The sequence below is a fragment of the Protobothrops mucrosquamatus genome, unplaced genomic scaffold, assembly GCF_001527695.2.
Source record: "Protobothrops mucrosquamatus isolate PMUCROS unplaced genomic scaffold, P.Mucros_1.0 scaffold1378, whole genome shotgun sequence".
NCBI classification, from domain to species: Eukaryota; Metazoa; Chordata; class Lepidosauria; order Squamata; family Viperidae; genus Protobothrops; species Protobothrops mucrosquamatus.
Window position 1 is genome coordinate 17,646 of NW_015387567.1, and position 22,965 is coordinate 40,610.

At 43.1% G+C, this 22,965-nt stretch overlaps 1 protein-coding gene across 1 annotated transcript in view; it reads right to left on the minus strand.

Annotated features, from left to right (window-relative positions):
* Nucleotides 1–12,806, minus strand: part of UHMK1 (U2AF homology motif kinase 1) — a gene marked incomplete at its 3' end in the record, with an annotated part of 25,973 nt that extends 13,167 nt beyond the window's left edge. Inside the window, 8 exon segments of the mRNA XM_015821657.1 lie at nt 732–808; nt 7,229–7,280; nt 7,283–7,310; nt 8,351–8,542; nt 10,191–10,329; nt 10,331–10,472; nt 12,442–12,535; nt 12,732–12,806. Coding sequence (XP_015677143.1) covers nt 732–808; nt 7,229–7,280; nt 7,283–7,310; nt 8,351–8,542; nt 10,191–10,329; nt 10,331–10,472; nt 12,442–12,535; nt 12,732–12,749 — 742 coding nt within the window. The 5' untranslated portion in view covers nt 12,750–12,806.
* Between the last annotated feature and the right edge of the window lie 10,159 nt (nt 12,807–22,965).

A 22,965-nucleotide genomic window follows, 5' to 3' on the forward strand; every position in this document is an offset into this window, starting at 1 on the left:
TACTTTTTTCAACTATGGCTTCTCAATGGGACACAACCTTCAATATATATTATATCCTAAGCACTCAATATACATTTTGATTGCTTAAAATATAATAACATGCCATAGTCAGAGAACTGAATTGTAATTGAGGGAAAAGCAGGCAGATTCTGAAAATTTCTAGATATGATTATAGTATAAATACTTCCAGTAAACCAAAATATTGGGCATATTTTTTATACTGCCATGCATGCACAGTGAGTCAAATTTGAAAAGTAGATATCACTTTAATACTCAATTTACTAGAAATGCATGGAAAAAATAAATGGCATAAAATAAACCCTTAAGAATCTATTAAGGCTACCTCTTAGGTACAAAGAAGTGTTAATTGTTCATAGTTAGCCAGGTTATTTTAATTAAAAGTGTGTTAGATTAGTGTGTTAGCAATAGAAATAGTATTTAGACTTATATATCACCCCATATCTCTTTACAGCACTCTTTGGGTGATTTACAATGTAGAAGACTTATTTGCATTGTTCCCAACAATCTGGGTCCTCATTTTACCAACCACAGAAGGATGGAAGGTTGAGTCAACCCTGAGCCCTGTCAGGATTGAACTCCTGGCTGAGGGGAGAGTTAACCTGCACTACTACACTTTAACCATATAACCAGGTTCATATAATAAATAATCAAGGATAATTCACCAGTCATTCCTAGGAGGTTTAAAAAGATGCAAAATGGTTATGACTTACCAAAAGGAACGCTGAAGAAAGGACTACACAAGGCCTTTGCAGCAGTAGCTCTTTTTTCTTGGTCATCGTGAAGCATGCTGAACAGCAAAAATGTTTTACTTTCCAGTAAAATTTACAAGAAAACCTCAGACTTCAATATGTTAAACATAGAAAAAATCCCGTCAGATTTTTTCTTTGTCGCCTGTTTCTTTAATGGAAGATGATAAAAAGTAAATTTCTATCAATCTACTTTTACTGCCAGATATTCTCTAGAAATCGAGGGTTTTCCTGGTTTGATTGAATTGTACTGCCTTGCACGGAAATTCATAAATGGAATAAAAGTCTCTTTTGCAGAAGAGCTTTTTTGTGAGATGAACACTGTGCTGGATAGCCTGATGCCAATAGAGGTATATGTAAATTGTTTGTATGCCTGTAAGGCAGGGGTCCTCAACTGGTGGGCGTGAAGGGATGGCCAGTGCACACACACACACGTGTGCACTCACCCCCCCCACACACACTCACACTAGTGCTGCCCAGAGCATCCTGCTGGTGCTAGAGCCACCCCGCCCCAAGTGTCCTACTGGCACTAGCACCGCCCCGAGCATCCCGCTGACACTAGAGCCGCCCCACCCCCAAGCACTAGTGCTGCCCTGAGCATCCTGCTGGCGCTGTCACCCCACCCCCGAGCGTCCCACTGGCACTAGTGCCACCCATAGCATCCTGCCAGCGCTAGGGCTGCCCCATTTGCAGCATTCGTGCCTGGGCAGCCCTGTTTGCATGTGCACATGCACTCGTGTACGTCCGTTTGCATGTGTGCATGCACTCACACGAGGCCCATTTGTGTGTGTGTGCATGGGGCTCATTTCTGCACGCATAGTGCACCAGGCTCATTTTTGCGCATGCACGCGTGCGGCCCATTTGCACGCACGCCATATTGGTGCCTGCCTCCCTTTCCGGACCGCCAAATCAAAAAGGTCGGAGACCTTTGCTGTAAAGTATTTGTCCATCCTCAATATTTTGTGGTGGATCTCTTGGACCTTATGGAGGAGAGAAAGAAGAGTCCATGGGAGCAAGCTGATCTGATTGTTATTATCTGTCTTCTTCTTCTTCCTGTCTCTCCAGGGAGTCTTCCCATAGAGGAAGTAGTTTTTAATAGCTCTGTCTGTAGATGGGGGGAGGGGTGGGAGTTAGTCCAGCTGAGTAAGGTTCTATGGTTGCTGCCAGCTCTACAGTGGTCTTTTAAAGATATGATTATCAGGATTATACTTCAAGCATAGTTAAGTTTAGGTTTGTATAAGGATATCTTAATATTGGCAAATATATTTTCAGTTCCTTTCGTAGTGACTCATAATATTGCATATACTTATTCTACCAATGTCATATATTGGGTCAACATGTCAACTGATAGTTGTAACTCCAAGATTTTTCTCCAGCCAGTAATCACCAGCTTAGATCCCATTTTGCTGACAGCTTTTCCTGTCATGAACTATTGTGGTTAAACTTGTGTCCTGAACTCCATTCTGGTGGATATGATTTAATGATTTAATGTCATTTTGCATTGTGATTTTGCATTAGCTAAAATCACTGCTGATCCTCCTACTTGATGTTATCTGCAAATCTGAACAGTGTCTCTTCCACTCCATGTTCTATTTAATTTATTTTTAATTATTATTTATTTTATCATGAGAATAAAAAACAGTAAAACCAACAAAATGAAACAAAACAAAAGCATATATTCAACCCTAACAACAACAAAGAAAAAAACTGTAAAAAAAAAGAAGGGGAGACCCTAGGGCAGAGGTCTCCAACCTTTCTCGGTTGGCAGACAGAGGGAAAGGGAGGAAGAAGCACACGCGTGCACACACAAACGGGGCCATGAGCATGTGCAACACAAACAGGGAGGTGCTAGCACTCACGTGACACTTGCTAGCACCGCCCCATTTTTGCCACGCAGTGCTCTATTTCACCATGCGGCATCCCATTTTCACCACATGGCGCCCTGTGTGTGTAGCGGTGGCAGCACTAGTGCGAGTGGGGGTGAGTGTGTGCACACATATGCGTGCACTGGCCAGCCTGTTTCGTGGCCCGGTAGTGGGCCACAGACCACAGGTTGGGGGCCCCAGCCGTAAGAGATCTCACTTGATAATTCCCTCCAAGATGATACAAGACATTTTTGAGCACTCTTTAGATGTATTAATTACCTTGCCAAAAGGATAAGACAGAGCTTGCCACAGGTTTTACAGAGATTAAGGTTCGAGTAGTCCTCGAGTTATGATCATAATGGAGTCTGCATAATTGGGATAAACATTAAATGAACTGCCTCAACTAATGACCAGCCATCCCTGCTCTCCCGGTGTATTTGTGAAAAAAACATGTGGAACATTAAGTGGAAGATCAGGTGCCTTAGGTGTGGGGGAGATCCTGGGAGGCCTAGTACAGGCACAAGCCCACCTGCCTCAAGTCTCCCAAGGCCTCTCCCAACTCAATATACCCCATGCTCCACTTCCCATACCTTGGGTGGCTCACACGTGTACCTGCCGCAGAGCTGATTCTCTTGCCAGTGAGAAATAATGAGAAAGGAAAATGCTGGGTATGCCTGTTTTTCCTAGTTCTGTCACTGTCCTTCCTCCTGCCATGGGTCCCTGCCTTTCTGGGACAAAAAAGGAGTTTTCTGTCCCAATCAGCTGGCCGTTGGGGCAAACCTTCTCCTGGTTCTTGCTAGGCTTTGGGAAAGCTGCAAAGACGGCAACTTCACAAAGAGCTTCCCAAAACCTTTCCTCTGTTTTAACCCCCTCCCTCCCCCAGAAAGCCACATTTTTTCAATAAAGAAAGCAAAAAAGCTGTGAGGGACAGAGTTGTTGATCTTTATTCCCCCTCCCTCCTCCATATTAAACTCTTTACCTCTTACTTCCAATCTCTATCCCTTTTAAAAACCTCATTCACTAAATTACTGCATGCCTGGAGACAGGATAATACAATCTGAAAATTTACTTATCTTGACTCCAGACTGAAGAATAGAAGAAAGCAACCAAGCAAGCAAAGAAAATCTTTCTGCAGCTTTTTGCTTTGAGAAGCTGAAAAAAAAAATTCAGTTCAAAAAGTTTAGCTGGCTAGAGCACATCACATGTTGACCAAATGGGAGAGAGGCTGGGTCCTTAGAAAGTTTTTGCTGTTTGTCTGACTGTCTTTAGGACCAGCTAGAACTTGCCTTTACAGGACAGCTTCTATTCTGTTTGCTGTGTTGTGTCTAACCGACTAGACTTTTTGAGCTGAATTTTTTTCTTCAGCTCTTCAAGGCAAAAAGCTGCAGAAAGATTTTCTTTGCTTGCTTGCTTCCCTTTCTCTATTCTTCAGCCTGGTGTCAAGTTAAGTAACTTATAGATTTTATCATCCTCTTTCCAGACATGCAGTAAATTTTGCAAATTAAGTTATTAAAAGTGATAGAGATTGGAGGACAGAGGCAGGGATTTTAGTTCTACCACCTAATTGGTGGAGTGGGAGGGGAGAAAGATCAAGCTGTCTGTCCCTCCCAACTTTTTTCATTGTATTTATTGAAGAGATGGGGCGTTGTCTTACCTGAATGCCTTTTCTCAGTACGGAGATGGAGAATCCACCAATGGGTTTTCTTTGTCTGCCTGCTCTTGAGACCAAGTAGCCAAACTTGACACGCCCCCTCTTGCCAGGAAATCCAGTCTTAACGAGGGCGAAAGTGACTGAAGATGGACGAGGTGTTGGCTCTCAAACCCCTACAGTGGCCTATCTGACTATAAGGGGTGGGTGTGGATTCTCCATCTCCGTACTGAGAAAAGGCGTTCAGGTAAGACAACGCCCCTTCTCCAGTACAGGAGATGGAGAATCCACCAATGGGACATACCAAAGCCTCACTGTCCTGATGGGTGGGAAACAGATAAGGCCGGAATAGTGTCCCTGGGAACCACCTGCTGAAGGACCCTCCGCCCAAAGGAGGCGTCCACTGAAGCAAAACTATCAATTTTGTAGTGGCCTATAAACGGGGAGGGTGAAGACCAGGTCACAGCCCTACAAACCTCCTCGATGGATGCCTAAGTGGCCCATGCCACAGAAGTCGCAGCGCTGCGAGTGGAATGGGCAGTGAGATGACTTGGAGCTGGCAGGGAAGAGGACTGGTACGCCTCCGCAATACAGGCCCTGATCCACCTGCCAGTCGTGCCAGAGGAAACCTTCTGTCCCAAAGAGGCTGGACGGAAGGAAACAAATAGGGCCTCGGACCTGCGAAAGGGCTCTGTACGCTTGATGTAGCGCCGCAACGCTCTGCGGACGTCCAGCGTATGCCACTGCCACTCCAAGTCATGGGAAGGGTCGGGGCAAAAATTAGGTAGGATGACTTCCTGAGCTCTGTGGAAGAGCGAATTTACCTTGGGCACAAATGTGGGGTCCAGACGAAGGACCATCCGATCACTGTGAAAAGGTCACTTCTGACCGATAGGGCGGCGAGCTGAGAGATACGTCTGGCCGATGTGACAGCTATTAAGAATGCGACCTTAAGAGATAGATTCCTTAACGAAACAGTCATTATAGGCTCGAAGGGTGGCCTAGTTAGAGCCTGAAGTATGTGAGGTAATTCCCAAGAAGGATACCTGTGCACCACGGGAGGCCTAGTGTTGCACGCACCTTTGATAAAGGCACGACTTCTGGGATGGTGAGCCAAAGGAACTGAATCCGCACAGGTAAGTAATGTGGACAAGACAGCCACCTGTCTGCGAATGGTCGCAGGGGCGAGGCCTCTATCCAGGCCATCCAAAAGGTAATCTACGATTTGAGGGATGGTTAGCTTTTGTATGATTAGTTGTCGCCTCCAACACCAATGGCAAAAATTCTTCCAGGTAGAATTATAAATGCGATTGGTCGCTGAGCGGCGGGAAGCCTGAATCATGGAAATGGCACGAGGGGAAAATAGTTCTTGGGTCATTATGCAGCGCTCAAGCGCCAAACGGTTAGTTATAACCATTGGGGTTCCGGATGTTGAAGGGACCCCTGATGTAGTGACACCCGATGAGGGGGAATCTTCCATGGAGGAAATCGGGAAAGAGTCATCAAGTTGGCAAACCACGGCCTCTGAGGCCAGTACGGTGCCACGAGGATCACATCCACCCGTTCCTGAAGTATCTTGTTGATGGTCGCCGTTATAAGGGGTAGGGGAGGGAAGGCGTAAAGCAGACCTTGTGGCCATGGAGTCCGCAAGGCGTCTGTTCCCTCCGACCCTGGAAGGAAATAGCGGGAATAGTACCTGGGGAGTTGAGCGTTGGTCGACGACGCAAACAGGTCGAGGATCGGTCGGCCAAACCGGAGAGATATTTCGGAGAACAGGTCCGGATGTAATCCCCACTCTGATGGGTCCACCGTAGCGCGACTCAGGAAGTCTGCTTGCTGGTTGTTGACCCCCGAGATGTGTTCGGCCTTGATGGAGGCCAGATTGGACTCTGCCCAGGAACCCAGGAGCCGTGCCTCGGACATCAGAGACCTGGACCTGGTGCCCCCCTGACAGTTGACGTGGGCTTTGGACGCCACGTTATCCATGAGGACCAGAACGTGGCGACCCCTGATCGTGTGTCTGAATTGGCGTAGAGCCAGGTGGATGGCCCTGAGCTCCAGCCAATTGATGTTGTGTCTCAAGTCTGTGCGGGACCAACGGCCCTGCGCAAACTGAGACTGTAGATGGGCCCCCCATCCAAACAGACTGGCGTCTGTCGTGATGGTGATGCGGTCCGGTTCCTTGAAGGGTGACCCTTTGGTCACTGCCCGTGAGAACCACCAGCGAAGAGCCCTGCGAACCTGAACCGGGACCCTGACCTGTCGGCTGGATGCACTGGCATTTGCCCGTTGGAATGGCAGCAGGAACCACTGGAGGTCCTGCAAGTGAAGTCTGGCCCAGGGAACAATGGCTATGCAGGAGACCATCTTTCAAATAGGAGAACCTATACCATCTCAGACAAGTGACTTCAAGAACTGAAACTGATAGTCCTTATAAAGCAAAACAAAATAAGCAACCTCAAGTAGAAACTTGTGAATATTTTACTGCTCTATTAAAATCCTTTGGGAGGCAACTGGATGGCTTAACAGTTCTCTTAGGTCTCAGAACTGCTGTCTCCTATGTCACCAGTTTTATTTCTAACACTAGATATATCTTCAATTGCAACTTTTAAACTACTAGGGCATTATCTTTTTTAAACTAAGTCATCTGAAGATTTACAAAAGGCAAAGCTAAACTGCTATCTGAATGAAAACATAGCACATGTAATTTCTAAACTGGTGAACTTATACATGTTGGATTCTACTATGAACTTGGCAATGTCACCAATTTAAACTGTCCTGTATCTACACCAACAATAATCCAAGTTATTATTCAGATTCACAATTCTACATTCTTGGCAAAACCAATAATGTGGACAAGCTGTATTTCTGGAACTGATCTTGAACTAAGGACCCAACCTTTTGTAAAAGGGACCATTTTGTGCTTTTTTCAAATAGGGACAGCATACCTTTTGAGGAGGTCTCTGAGGTGATAGACTGGGATGGCAGAATTTATCACAAAATGTGATCAATAAAGGCAGAATTATTTGCCTAGAAGGAGTCAGGAAAAAAAAGAAAATAAAACAATCAACCCAAAAAGGGATTAATTGGGCTGCAACATAGTTGGCTGCTATCCTACTCTCCCAGTCCTCAAAATTTGGATATTTAAAAATCCCCATTGTAATAAATGATAACCAAGCACACTGAATATTTTTTTCCATTCCTACAATTAGCTCATTCTATAGCTGCTCAGTCTTCATTCTCTTCAGCAAATACACTATTCTTTTCCAGTGATGAAACCGCACAGTCAACCGCACAGTATTCTAACCATTTAAAAAATAATAATAGGTTTACTTTTCTGCTCAATATGCAACACAGAACAACTAGCTTGTTGTTGTTGGGGAAAAGTCTTTTTTCTGCAGTAAGTGTGTACAGATAATTGGTTGTCACTATACAAAAAAGATGCTGAGGCCCTGGAAATAGTGCAGAGATTCCATTCCATTCACCTCTCACTAACATCTGATACTATTTAGTGCAGATACCAAGTGCTAGCTGATCTACCTTGTGTTATTTGATGGCCTTCTGATGTTATGTTCTTCCAAAGGAAATCAATTACCAGGCCAATTAATAGTTGCTCCCAACAAAAGGGCACATAATTGTTTATGAAGCCTAGGATCCAAAGCTTTATAGCAGATAAGCAAACTTGCTATGGGCAGAAGTATACTTCTTAATATATTGTTGTTATTTACTATTACTACTATTTTACCTAACAAAGGGAACTACAGGCAGGTGGTCAAGCTCTGACATTACTAAAAGGAAAAACTGGGATCCTCAAACTATTTCCCCTATCTTTTTCAGATTTTCAGCAAAGTTTTATATGTATGCTCTATCTCTGCCTCTTTGGCTTCCCTCAAGAAAACCAAAAATTTTAACATTTCATTTGCCCAATAAGGCAGACTGAAGCCAAATAAGGCATTTATTTATATCTTTTATAAAATTTGAAAGTTCCTGAAAGTCAACTGCTACAAAAACAGAGATGTTTGGTGGACTGAATTTTAAAAAAATGAACTGAAAAGAAACTCAGAACTTACCCTGCATTCCTGAGATTGGACAATATGTTTCAATTTCATTTCTGAGAACATCTCCAGTAATATTATTCCAAGACTCCAAAGATCAACACCAGAAGTACATTCAGTTCCACCATGGACTCCAGCCTTGGATAGACAGTTCTGTAGCTCAGCCTCAGGTGCTCAGTATCCATCAGTTTGGATGTATTTCACATCCTAACAAAGATCAAGAATATTTTAGAACTATAAATTCACCAACCAAGATGACACAGAAATAAATGGCTGATTTTTGTGATGCAAAGTTTTTCAAAGAAAGTTTTAGAGTCTTCCAAATCAAATCCTAGCCATTGCACAGAGTATCTATGCTGTCATTCAACTATATTTTTATTATGTGTATAATTATATTATTCTAAGCAACAAAGAAAATTATAATATTCCAAGGGAACAAAGAACAGATAGTCTGATTATACCTGGATAATCATCATGGCATGGAATTTCAATTTAGGGAAATCAAATAGATTTTCTATTAATATATGATTGATAAAAATGAATATGAAAATTTGGTAAAGAAACAAAAACTAAGTCTCTCAGCCCCAAAGCTACAGGTTAGTATGCTGGCAGATGGAAAACTGGTTTATCAGCACCAATAATCTATTTTCGTGAAGCACAGGTAGTCCTCAATTTACAACCATTTGTTTAGTGACCATTTGAAGTTAAATGGCAGTAAAAAGGTGATTTATATCATTTTCACACTTGCAATCATTGCAGCAGCCCCATGGCATGTGATCGAAGTTTGGCTGCTTGCCAACTGGCATTTATTTATGACAGTTGCAGTGTCCCAGGGTCATGTAATCAACATTTGTGATCTTCTGACAAGCAAAGTCAATGGGGAAGCCAGATTCACTTAACAACCGTATTACTAATTTAACAACTGCAGTGATTTATTTAACAATAATGTCAAGAAAGATTGTAAAATGGGCAAAACTCACTTAACACCTGTCTTGCTTAGCAATGGAAATTTTGGGCTCAGTTGTGATCATAAGTTGAGGACTATGTATAAGAGATGGATTGCAAACAGATATCTTAGGGTATTGCTACTTGTTTTAGTTATTCACACTCAGACCTCATATCCTAGATTTTGATAATTATCAAAATAAAAGTAAGAAACAGCATGTACATTACAAATTTTATGTTACCTAGTTTGGGTAATGAAATGTCAGCAAGAAAACAACCAAGCTTAGAAAGCCAAGGACCCCTCATTTTTAATTTCAGCCAAACAGTTTTAATACATGGCTAGAGCAGTGACTAGTGAATCAGCAAATCAGGTTTATTTTTCCATAAAATGACCAGATGTCTAAAGACCTTAGGTCTTCATTTAAAAAAAACTAATTATCAATAGCACAAAATGTAGATATTGACTGAGGATAATCAAGAATAATTTCATAATATTTTGGTCCTTAAAAGCTAGCATAAACCTTAGTGTCCACATAACTAAAACAGATGAATGCTGCATCTTGACTTTCTCTTTTCATAAAGTATTGAGAATACATTTTAGTAAGTATGCATAAGCACCCCCCCACACACATAAAACGTTTATGGAGTTTTTCCTCCAAACAGCTTCAGTGTTATATACAAGAGCTGTAAGAAAGTGTCTTGAGAAAGTGTCTTTCATTGCAGAAAGAGAAGATTATACGTTCCACAAGCAATAATCTTTTAACTTTTTGAAAAATTGGAGAAACCCTAGCAAACATAAAGATATTACGCTGCAGTTAACTTTAAATGTGAGGGATCTCGTAAAGCACTTAGCTTCACTTTTTACAGTAATCCTATTTCTTTGATGATTTTCTTGGGTCAACTGACCAACCTGATTCCCCTCCTTGAAGCTAAGACCAAAATCTATGAGCTTGAAGCACTCTTCCTCTGCACTCCATAGAATGTTGCATGGCTTCAGGTCTGCATGGACATAACCTTTATGGTGGAGGTATATCAAGGCTTCCAGGACATGCACAGTGCTGAGTGATCACATAGAACAGCCACGCTGAATGAACAAGCAACTCTGACACACTGATATCCAGCAACTCTAATAAAAGGCAATACGATGAACCTTTGGCAGAAGAACAGTTGGTGAACATACTGTATAACGTTACTGCAAACAAGAAATAAAAATTATTGGTAGGAGTTATAGAATGAAGAAACATCCGTTTGTAGTAATTTTAGTTGATTGTCTCAGTGCTGAAGCAATGTCTCTGCTTAGGAATTCTCCATTTAATTTTGACCTGAAATCCATCCTACTTCCCCAACACTGACTTTAAAAATTATGTGTAGTAAAATGAAAATAAGGACAAAACAGTATTTATATTGCTTACTCTGAATGTGACAACCTACATTACCTTCAGAGCTGAACTGCTGTCTACCCTTGATTTTTACTATCCCTGTTATAATTCTATATGACCTCTAAGACATTTGTAGATGACCTCAACAATATTGAGCTGCAAGTCTCCCAATCTGTAAACAGCACATGATACATTAAAGTATTACATGCCATGAATTGAGCAGCACTCCATAGTACAAAAATTACTCCTACAAATAAATGCTAAATAAGAAAACTCTGGCTAGTTCTGTATTTGGAGACAGTTCAATAGCATTGGGAAATAGTTCTGTTAAATGATAAAGGGTATCCTTCTTTAGATTTCATAATAGATGATTGATTAGTTCTTGATGAAAATATATGCCCAGAACAGCAGTATACTTAAGACCAAGAACAAATTGGAGGCAGTTTTAAGATTCAGGGGCAGTGCTATTCTCAATGTTGCACAATTAGGTTGCAGCATACAGCAATATGTGCTCTTAGTTTCATGTATCTTTTTTGCAACAACATTCTGTCATCTTAGTAGATGCTCATCAATGGATAGGTATGTGATCATCAGAGTACCACTTTGTATGTGCTCTTATAAATGAGATTACAAATTTATCAAGGGACAGAGATAAGCCTTCTACCATATGATAGTCACCATTTCAATATTCCTGACATTTATCTATATACTACTAAAATTCTTGTGTCTGTTTGTAACCTTCAATTGGACAGTAGAGGGCAACAGTTACTGAACCACGCTAAATCAAATGGCCTAACAACTTACAAAATGCCTAGACCAGTGGTGGCGAACCTATGGCACGGGTACCAGAGGCGGCACTCAGAGCCCTCTCTGTGGGCACGCGCACCGTCGCCCCAGTCCTAGACCTTCAGCTGGGTTTTATAAAACCTTTTCCCTTTAGGCCTCCGCTGCCGTGTACAAAAAAAAAAGGTTCAATCAATCAGTCAATTTCAACTTCTCGGGGGGAAAAAAAAAGATCTTGCAAAGTTGGAATTGATTGAACTTTTTAGTCCCACCCAGTCTGCTGTTACCACTGCAGCCACGCCCACCCAATGGGCCACACCCACCCAATGGGCCACACCCACCCGGTACCCAACAATGCATAAGTGGGTTTTGGGTTGCAGTTTGGGCACTCGGTCTCTAAAAGGTTCGCCATCACTGGCCTAGACCTGTGTTGTCTATGAACACTGCAAACATTTAGACATGCCAGGGTATAGTGTCCACAAATAGTTATTATAACACATTAGATAATCCTAGCTTAGAGTCTGAAGAAATGAGGAATAGCTAAACTGGTCTAGGAAGTGTGAAACCAGACAGAAAGCCTACTTTCAGATGGAAAGATCTTAGCTACAAATAAAAAAAATTGTACACATACTTTACCTTGTCAACCATATTACTATAAGCAAAATGTCATTAAAGACAGGGCAATTACTTCACAAAAGCTTCACGTGAAAACACTCTAAATATGATCTCAAGGACTTTTCGTCACCGCTAAGGACTTGAGATGCATTGAGAAAAAGAAGCCATTTACCCTTCACTTCTGACTCAGCGGGATCAAATTACCCAGGAAAAAAACCATGACACTGCATATGTCCCGAAGCCCTTCTCCCCCTTTCCACGCACTGCAAGTCCGCATAGCCATGAAGATCCTACCCCTCAGCCGCTGGCTCGCTCGCTTTAGCGAGCTGCTTCCCAGTCTGACCTCCCCTCCACCCCCACCACCCCAGTCCCCCTGCTTCTCACCGATGTTACGGTGGCCTTGCAGCTCCTCCAGCGCGGCGCGCTCGTTGCTGAAGCCGTGATCGACGTCGCCCCCAAGGGCCAGCAGCCCGGACCCCTGTGGGAGAAACTCCTTGAGGGCGGTCAGTAGGGCCCCGGGCTCGCCGAGACAGCGCGCCTGGAAGACAGCGGCCGAGGCCCCGCTACCCAAAAGGGCTTCCACCTGCCACAGCCGACCCAGCGCCCCTACCACTGACGACCTCGCCGCCATTCCGCGGAGACCAAGAGGGCCAGGAAAAAGGGAATCACATCACCTTTTCGCTGCAGTCCATACCTCGGTGGCCGGGAACCAGGAGCCGCGAAGGAGGGCCACTCCCCTCCACCACCCGCACAACAGCCGGCAGCCACCTCCGTGACGCCTTGACAGCGCACCCGCCTTTGCCTCATGTGGACCTGCCTCCCGCCGCGAAGCAACTGAGTTGGCGCAAGCGCACCAGTAGCCTGGAAAAAGTCTTGGGAGGAGAAAATCTCCGAGTTTTTGTGGAAGGCTCTGTGAAGTACCAGTAGATGAGTAGAAGGTAGTATTTGTAACTTTGGATTAAACTATGGAGTCCTTGGTACTTTCTCGAGTGCACATAGAAGTTATCGAGTTGGGTAACGAAATATCTGCAAGCATGCAACCGAATTTGGAGAACACCAAGGACTTCTCTCTGTAACATTACTTGCAAGCTCCAAGGCATCGTCTAAATGCCCAGCCGAGTCGAGGTGGATACAAACGTATGCACGAATGGCCTACTTTGGAAAGTTTCGGTGAACGTGCGTAGTTTTAGACGAGGAGCAATGGAGAAGGCACAAACATGCTCTGGATTTTTGCTATTTACTTTGCGGTGTCCGTTGACTTTGTCTTTATCTCCTCACGAGACAGCTTTAATATTTTTTTTAGCTGGGTTAATAAAATGCTACTTTTCCTTTAAGCAGGCAGCATTCAACAACCGCAAAACGTGTTACTGCTACTATAATGTGCCAGCCATTATATGACATCCAGCAGAACAGCAGTTAAGGCATAGGATATTACCTGGGAGACCTTCGGTCCTACAGTCCCACTGTTGGAAGAAAGGTCTTCATCGTGGTTCATCCAAGCTGGGAATAAACATGGCAACTGCTTTGGGAAGAAGGTTGTAGTTTATTGGAGAGAAGAGCCAGACAGGAAGATGGTTTTGGCAGTAAGAGAAGTGAAAAAAAGGGCCTAGCACATGTAGGGAATAGGTTTTTTATACCCTCTGGGGCCTTTTGTTTGGAATTATTTCCTGTTCCTGTTTTGAGGCTATTTCCTGTGTCATGTATTCTGGCCTGAGTTTCGGTGTGCCCTTTGGCCTTTGTGAGTTAATCCTACCATGTCCTGTCCCAGGTGGGATATGCAGATTTCAGGTCTTTGTCTTCCTAATCTCCTAACTCCAACTTTCCTGATGGTTTACATCTGCATTTGTACAGAGCTGGTTTCTGCTTGCGGGAGGCGGACTTGGGGCTATTAAGAAAAACTGGGCATGCTTTTCTGTCTCTTTAAGATCCTTTGAGAAAATATATTTTTCTGCCCTTTTAATATTTCCTTCTCTGGGGGGCTGACTTTCCACACCACCTTAGTACAAAGTCAGCTAAGTGACCTTGGGCCAGTCACTCTCATGCAAATCACTTACAAAACCTTGCCAGGAATTTCCAAAGTACTCTAGTCGCTTTGAGTAAAAAAAATAAAAAATAGATACACGAGAACACACAAAATGATGGAGGTGGAAGCGAAGTCAGGTGACTACCAAAGGGCAGGATGAGAAGGCTGCTTATTGGCTATTTCAGGCTCATCTGGGAATGCTCCCTTCCATTCTCGGCTACTGTTTAGATTTCTACCAAGAGCTGCTGGGCGCTGCAGAAGTCTATTGGTGGGCTATTAGACTTGCAATTATAGAAGACTGCTCAGCCATCAGTATCCTTTAAGGTGTTAATTCCATGGCCCTTCCTAATGCATGAGTAAAATAGTGAAAATTAAATTTCCCCCGCTTTCCAAAGAAGAAATCTGGAAGTCATCCTTGGTTGTTTCGTGAAGACAGGAAAGGAAGAAACGAACAACCTCAGGCTTACAACTCGGTTCCCTTTGCTCATTTAAAGCATTAGCTTGGTTCCAACAGAATGGGCAAGGTACAGAAAGAAGCCAAAAGGTGCTCGAGTTTGTTGTCTGTATGTGCCTGTCAAGACCTCACACTCATGTCTTAAAGAATGGGAAGAATAACAGAATAACAGTCTAGTCTTGGTTTTTCACTAACACTTGAGTGGAAGGGAGGATTTTAATGATGGTAGTAGACCTTTGCCTGTTATCCAAGGGAAAAAAGGGAGATCAATTTCTAGACCAGTTCTGTAATCCCAGGTTGAGTTGATAAAAACAACAACCATATCTATTTTATATTATTGCATCTTGCACAAAATACTTAAAACAATACAATGAAATCATTTTAATCACGTATGTTTCTACAGACATTTTAACATACAATGTGCAGAGGTTAACATGTAATATGCAGAATTTGTTATGGCAGTATCATTCAATCTCCAGGCATCAGCATCATTCTGTAGTCTGCAATCCACATTTCATTTCCCTTTGTTACCTGTTTTCCTCTGATACTCATTTCAGACTAAAGAACCAAAATCAAACCTTATATCTCCTGTGGTGTGAATATTGCATAGCACTGTTCTAGGTTGGGGACTTTTTTCTAAGGAGTCTGCCTTCAATCGCAGCAGTCACACTCAATGCCCTTTCCCCATTCTTTCCATCGAACAAATTATTATTCATTTACACTGATATTCCATAATATAAAAATGCCAAAATGCTATTTACACTTGCCTTATCTTTTTGTCATTTCCTTTTAGGAAAAAGAGAAATGTTTCCTCCATATGAAGATTATATGTTTTCCCAGGTATTGATGTCAGGCTGATTGGTCTGTAGTTTCCTGGATCCATTTTTTCCATTTTTTTTGAAGATGGGAACCAGATCAGGTCTTTTCCAGTCCTCTGACATTTCAACAGTGCTCCAGGAGCATTGAAAGATTTTTTTCAGTGATTCTGAGATCACATTTGCCAACTCCTTTAGAACCATGGGATGTAACTAAAAGTCAGCACAGGTTTGTTAAAAACAGGTCATGCCAAACCAATCTTATTTCATTCTTTGACAAAGTGACTAAAATAGTAGACCAGCGAAATGCTTTAGTGATTAGTAAACAACATGTCTTGGTTCATATACTTAACATTAACTTCTTTAATATAGATTGATTCAATACTGCACAATCCAGTGTTTTTTCCCTGATCCTCCTTTCTTCCCCAATTTATTTTCATTTTCCCCACATTACATAATTACAATTCTTTCTATTATTGATACATACAAAGTTAAATATAAATATCCTCATCCTATTTTTAGTATACAAATAATATCAATTTATAACCTCTTTTCTAGCCAATTTATATTTCAGTTGTATTTGCAATTAAAATCTTGTTAAATCAATATCCTGTTTTTCATGCTCTTATTTAAGTTTGATTTCCCATCAATATTCGAAATATCTTTGTCAGTTATGATTTTCTCAAGATTAGTTACATTTATGTAGCTAAGAATTTTATTCATACCAGTCATCCTCTTATTTTTATATTTCCCATATCAAAAAAGAAAAAAGTGCTATTCTAATTCTAAATCATATCTTTTATTATAAAAGTCTAGTTATATCTAAGGGTTATCCATTTTTTAAACTAAATTCAAACAGATATTTAATCATATAATGCCCCTCTGGTAGGTCAAATTTTCTATTCTTTAAGTCTAACTTTCACTTTCTTTCATTGCCAAATAGCTTTCCAGGCCAAGGCAATTAAATCGACCAAAGATTTTCCCTCTATTTTTGTGGAAGTTGCTTGGAATGAGGAAGACATTTCTCCTAACTGCTCTATAGTCCATTTTGTAAGATCTTCCTTGTCATCAGGTATATTTTGCAGACCTAAGGGGTAAAGCACCTTTTCCATTTTCATTAGTATAGCTAAGTCCTGCAGTGTTTTATTTGTATTTGGTAGTTTATATTTCCCTTCTTTTTTCTCTTCCATCTTTGGGTCAATTTCCTCTGCTTCATCTTCTGATTTCTGGGTTGTTCATACTTTGTAGTTGTTGCCTAAGAATTTCCTAGCTGTAGAATTAATTTAGAGATTTGCTCATTTATGTTAGCTAAATTGTTTTTAGTCTCATCATAGTTTCTTTTTGTGTCTTCTTTATGTGCAATAATTGGTGAATTATTTTATATACTATTTATAATTATATTTCCTTCTGAAGAATATTTGTTTTTTCTTGAGGTATCACTCCTGCAGATTCTTGATTAGCCTGGGTGGGGGCTTCAAATGGAGGTGTAGGGTATGTTTTCTTACCATTTTTAGTTGGGCATGAAGCATCCATTTTGTTTCCCCCCTCCAGATATTCTTTCAAAACTTTTATGCTCTCCAAGTACAAGTCTTATCTAATATCACCAATCTTAATGACAATAGAATGAAGTTTCCTCTAGTTTTCTGGTCTTTATGTATAGCCTTTATAATCCAATAGATTCCAAAATATGAGTCCAGTCCTAAAGGCAATATTTTGTAATGGTCCTTCTGCTCAGATGTCCAAAAATTGTCAGGCAAAGTTGCAATCCACAATATTCAAAGTGTTCAAAATGTTCAGCCACCCTGGAAACAATTCAAAGGTCTCTCCCAGTCAAACACAGCCAAAAGTCAATTTTTTCTTTGTCTCCCAATAGTTCTTAAGATTAAAAGTCCAAGCTCAGTAGATGTTTATAGTCTAAGAAGGTCAGGGTGATAAATATGCCAAAATATTTTCCTCTGTTGCCAGCTGTTCTCCGTGCAGCTAGGAATTATTATTTATTTTTAGGCTTCTTGCCAGTCAGTATCAGTCCTTGCAGTTGCGGTACTATGCTCTAATCTACCACTAGATGTCATTCAGTATCCACTCTTAAGACAGAAGGTTGATTTCTTATATTTTACCCCAATGTTTTTTCAAAGAGAAAATCTTAACAGTTATCTCAGTTTTCAAATTTATCAAGACTGTAGCTTTGTATAACTTCCACTTCAGTATTATGTATTTCTGTCCCCCATAAAAGAAATTAAAACGCCACTTCCATTCTTCTGGAAGGGTGGGGCAACAATCCCTTTCTCACGTTCAGTGGTTTTTAGCTTCTTGGGCGCCTTTTCCAGGAAATTCAGTTATAAAGTAGTAAAGAAAGGATCAATATTCTCACCTAGTTCCAAACATGCTGTTTATGATCTGGTTAGTGCTTTTTTCTTCGGTTGTCAGTGGCTAATGGCTGGCCACAAGAATGCAGCCACTCTTTCCCCTACTGGTTTGGAGGGCTTTCCTTGGATCGAACGGAAAGACGGATCCGTGATCGATGAGGCACTCCTCCTTCTTCATCGCCTATTCAGGGTGACTTTAGGCCTTTTTAGGGCCCCAGCACGGCAAAATCGGGCGTGGAAAGCAGAGCCCTTCCTTCCTGCAGCCATCTTGCCACAACGACAAACTGGAAGTCCCTATCAAACCTACTTCTTGGCAAGCTAGAAAAAATTGGGATAGATAGCTTCACCATCAGATGGATTTGTAACTGGCTGACAAACCATACTCAGTGAGTAGTCCTTAATGGTACTATGTCTGTGTGGAGGGAAGTAAGCAGTGGGGTACTGCTTAGGCCCAGTACTGTTCAATATCTCATAAACGTCTTAGATGAGGGAATAGAAGGGGAACTTATGAAATTTGCAGATGATACTAAGCTGGCAGGAATAGCCAGCACCCTAGATTAGGGCTTGTCAACCGTTGGTACGCGTACCACTGGTAGTACGTTGGCACCTGGCAAGTGGTACACATACGACGGGTTGAAAAGCACTGTAAAAAAAAGTGTAAAAAGCACTGTAAAAAAAGTGTAAAAGTGAATGAGGTGAAGCGGTGGCAGTGCCACACAGGCTTCTGGGAAAGTCAGCTGGAACTGTGTGAGGTGTTGCCTAAGTTTTGCTGAGAGCTCAGGATCGGCACGCGTAGCTACAGCTGATCAGCGGCGGCCTTGGGGGTGTGGCAAGCAGCCGCACAGTTTTCAGGCAGAGATTCAGCTGAAGCTGCGTGAGGTGTTGCCTAGGTTCTGCTGAGAGCCGAGGATCAGTGCACGCAGCTACAGCTGATGGGCGCTTCCAGTGCACCTGGAAGAGAAAAGGAGGGGGAGAGGCGGGAGAGGGACAGGAAAAAAAAGATAATGGGGGAAAGAAAAGGGGACGGAGAAAGAGAGATGGAGAAACACAGCCTTGAGGAGAGCAGTCAACTGGAGGTGCACCGAAGAGAAAAGGGGGGGAGAAGAGACAATATAAAAGAAGGAGAGGTGGATATAAAGAGAGAAGATATAAAAGAAGGAGAGAAGATATAAAAGAAGGGAGAGAAGAGGATATAAAGGGGAGAGAAGAGAAAATATAAAAAGGGAAAGAAAGGATAAAAGGAGAGAAGAGGATATAAAGGGAAGAGAAGAGGTTATAAAAGGAGGGGGAGAGGATATAAAAGAAGTGAGATTATGTGAGGTTCCTGTCAGTAAGCAGGCAGGCCTAGTTTTTCCTAGAAATCAGAACACGCTCAAAAGTGTATTGTAATATTGTAAAGTATTAAGTATTACTATGGAGAGTGATATTGTAGTAGTTTAAAATAGTATCTATTTTTTTTAACCAAGAGGGGAGGGGTGTTATGTCCTGGGCCTGTGATTGACAGAGCAGGTGCAGGAAGCTGTAGAGAGACCCAGGCAGACCATGTGGCCTGCCCGGGCCAGACAGGCTGTCTCCAGCCTATTGCGCATGCACAGAGTGGGAAAATACATTGCATTTATTGGCTAACGCTGTTCCCTGCAAAAGGTATAAAAGGGATCAGCGCCATTTTGTGTTGTTCTGTTGAAGCTTAAATAAAGAAGCATCTGTTGTTACTCCTACCTCGTTTCAATGCCTTGTCAACGCAAAGAACAGAACATGGATGATCCTCCAGATTTCTGGAAGATTAGGCTATGGACAGGTGAGTTCAAACTTCAAATTTAGAGCTATGTGGAAACCAATTTCTGCATTCCACAGTAAGAAACACATGCCACCTGTAAAGCATAGTGATGCTAATGTCATGGTTTGGAGATGTTGTACTGCTGCAGGGCCTGGATAATTTGATATGGCTGAAAGTATGAATTAAGTATGAAAAAGGTGTGCAGGAAGCACACCACAGTAGTACTTGGGGATTTTAATTGTTCTGATATCAACTCAGAGACAAACCAAGTGGGAAATGAAACAGTTCCTGGTGAACCTAGCAGACAACATTATCATCCAAAAGATAAAGGAAGAAACCACAGGGTCAGACAGTTCTTATTAATAGAAAATAATGATAGAAGGGGTTGAAGTTGTGAGAACTTTGGGTTAGGGTGATCCTGTCATACTGGAATTCAACATAATGGAGGCACAAGTAATCAAAGTCAAACTAGTGTCCTAGAATAAAACAGCAGACTTCAATAAATTTAGAGCTTAGGAAGAATTCCATGGATGGAAATTTTAAAGGGGAAAACAACTCAAGACACTTGGGAAACTCTGAAAATGTTGGACCTGCCACAACTTAAAACTTTAAATAGAAGCAATCCAAATGGAGCCATTTGTTGAGAAAGGTATAGTTTATCAGAGATCAAATGTAGTGCAGTATTGCAAAGCCAGAACTGAGAACTGAGTGCCCAAATCCCTAAGTTCTACTTTTTCTTCCCTTAACTATCTCTCATTGCTGAACCCCAGTATAATCAATTAGGTTCAGGCAAAATGTTTTCATAATGGTCAGTCCAAGTGCAGTTTGGTATGCTGCTCCACCTTCTTCCAGCTGGGTGACCTTGAGGCAGTGTCAGAGATACAGCACTTACTGTCAGTCTGCCATTGTAATTGTTTCAGTCTGCTTTGCTTTGCTGGAATTCTGACATAAAATGTGGGGAGGGGAGAGAGAGAATGGGGATGAAGGGAGGAAGATTGACAGGATGACAGGAACCAGAGGTGCCAATCTGGAACAGATCCAAGGACATAAGTGTGAGAATGGAATGCAAACGTCCACCAAAGAGGTGCCAAACCTTAAAGCTGTTACCAAAACTGTTGTGTTTGCCGTTCGTAAGCAATTGACGAAGACGCATTGTGTAAACAATAGCTCTTTATTCTCCTCCAACTCCAATCACAACTGGCAGCGCCAGTAACCACCAGAGCCCAAGCTAAATTAAAACCACAGCTGGATAGCCAAACAGGAATTGAATTCTGGAAACGTTTGGAAACAGATGAATGGTTCCAGAAAAATAAACACGTGTGCACAATGAAAGACGGGCTGCCTTGGGTGGGGGAAAAGTTATATATACCAACAACCCAGCTTTGCCACGACACAAAATCAGCAGGGCATTTTGGATTTGTAAAAACATTACACTTAATTAAATGGCAATTTTGGTGGCCATCCATGAAAAAGGACATAGAAAGTTACGTGGGCAGCTGCCCAAAGTGTGCAACTGCCAAGAGGTTACAAGGGAAATAGCCATGGATTTTATAGTGGAATTACCAGAAAGCAATGGGAATACTGTTGTCTGGATGGTCACAAACCTGTTTTCCAAACAGGTACACTTTATCCCTTGCCAAAAGATTCCCACTGCAAAAACCTTAGCGAAACTTTTCGTGCAGCATATTTACAGATTGCATGGGGCACCCCAATGCATCATATCTGATAGGGCAGTGCAATTCACATCTGCATTTTGGAAGGAATTTTTATCCCTCTTAGGGACCACTCAGGGACTGACATCTAGCCATCACCCTGTCGAATGGTCAAGCGGAAAAATTGAACTCAGTACTTGAGCAATATTTAAGATGCTTTATTAATTTCCAACAGTCTGATCGGACGGATCTACTCCCCTTCGCAGAAGTGGCCTACAATAATGCAGTCCACTCCAGCACAGGTTACACTCTTTTTCAAATAGCTACCGGTCAAAGTTTCAACCCCATGCCAGAACTAACCCCAAACGAACCGGCGATCCCATCACTGAAAGAATGGATGGAACAATTACAAAAGACCTGGCCAATAGTTAGAAAAGCACTAGATGAAGCTAGGCATGCATATAAAGCACAAGCCGATAAAAAAAGGGTTGCGCCTACACCAGGGGTCGGCAACCTAAAATGGTGAAAGAGCCACTTGGACCCGTTTCCCTCAACAAAAAAACCTGGGAGCCGCAAAATATGTGCATGCGCGCGCACGTAACTAGACTTGGTTGAAGAGTGGAGCCTAAGGCAACACATGCACCGGCCCTGCTCGCGTCCAGCTCTGATATGGACGGCTCTGCCGTCCTGGCTTCTCCTTCCCTTGGAAAAGACTGCTTTCCCCCCTTTGCTGAAGTGGCAAGCGGGGGGGGGCTTGCCTTGGGCAGTCGGGGCTGCTGGAGGCTGAGGCCCCCAAAGGTGCAGACCAGGCTATCTTCCATAGCGGCGGGAAGGCGACCGCAGGAGCAACAGCCTGCTCATCTCCCCCGGCAGTGGCGGCGGCAACTGCGGAGCCATCTGGTGGTGTTTACACGGCCCTCCACGCGATTGAGATAGGCAGTGCTGCCCCGCTCTGCTCCACCCCCGTTTCCCCGGAGCAGAATTGGGGCCGCGCCAAAGGAGCCAGTTGAAAGTGGTGCCTTGAACTACCCCTCCGAGGACGGCGCTTTGGAGGAAGGCCGGAGCGCGTCACCCTTGCCAGAGAACTAGTCAGCCCCACTAACTAACATGTAAACACCACGCTAAGAACGGCCCTGCCTTAACTAAGCTCAATCGGACAGGAAAGTTCCAATCCGATGGAGGCTCCTGCAAAGTCAGCTCTGTCATTGGGATCACGCAGTTTAGTGGGCTTTGCCCCCCCAAGCTATTAATTCAGAACCAGGCAGCGCTTGGCTTGCAATCGGTTGCACAAAACAGGTGGATAGGATTGCAGCCAAAGATAGTAGGATGTTAGAGCCGCCAACTCTGGTCTCCACCCGGGCGGGCAGGCGAGCAAAACCCCAAAACCTTTTGCGTTCCTTTGCAAAGAGAAGACGCCGGTGGCGCATGGCCGGGGGGGGGAAGACAGCTCCAGAGGGAGGCAGCCACGCAGCCAGCGACGGAAGACCTACTGGTTGGTGTGGGAGGCTCCAGCGTTGCCGGTGGGCAAGGCCTGGCGTCCGCAGCCCAGTTCCGCACCCCGACGACCAGCTGGACCGGCTTTCACTGCTTTGCAAACGAACGCAAAAGGTTTCAGGGTTTTGCTCGCCACTTAGTTCGTGCTACCCAGCGTCTGCATGCTTGCAGGCCTCCGTGCTCCTTCCCCGAAGCATGCAATTGCTCAGAGCCTGTCCCAAAAGGTGCTGCTTCCCTGGCAGGAGCCAAGTTTGCAAGCCTCGTTGGCAAGCCGGGAAAACCGAAGGTCCGGAGGGTTTCCTCCTGCTGCGGAGCTGCAGTGCCTGG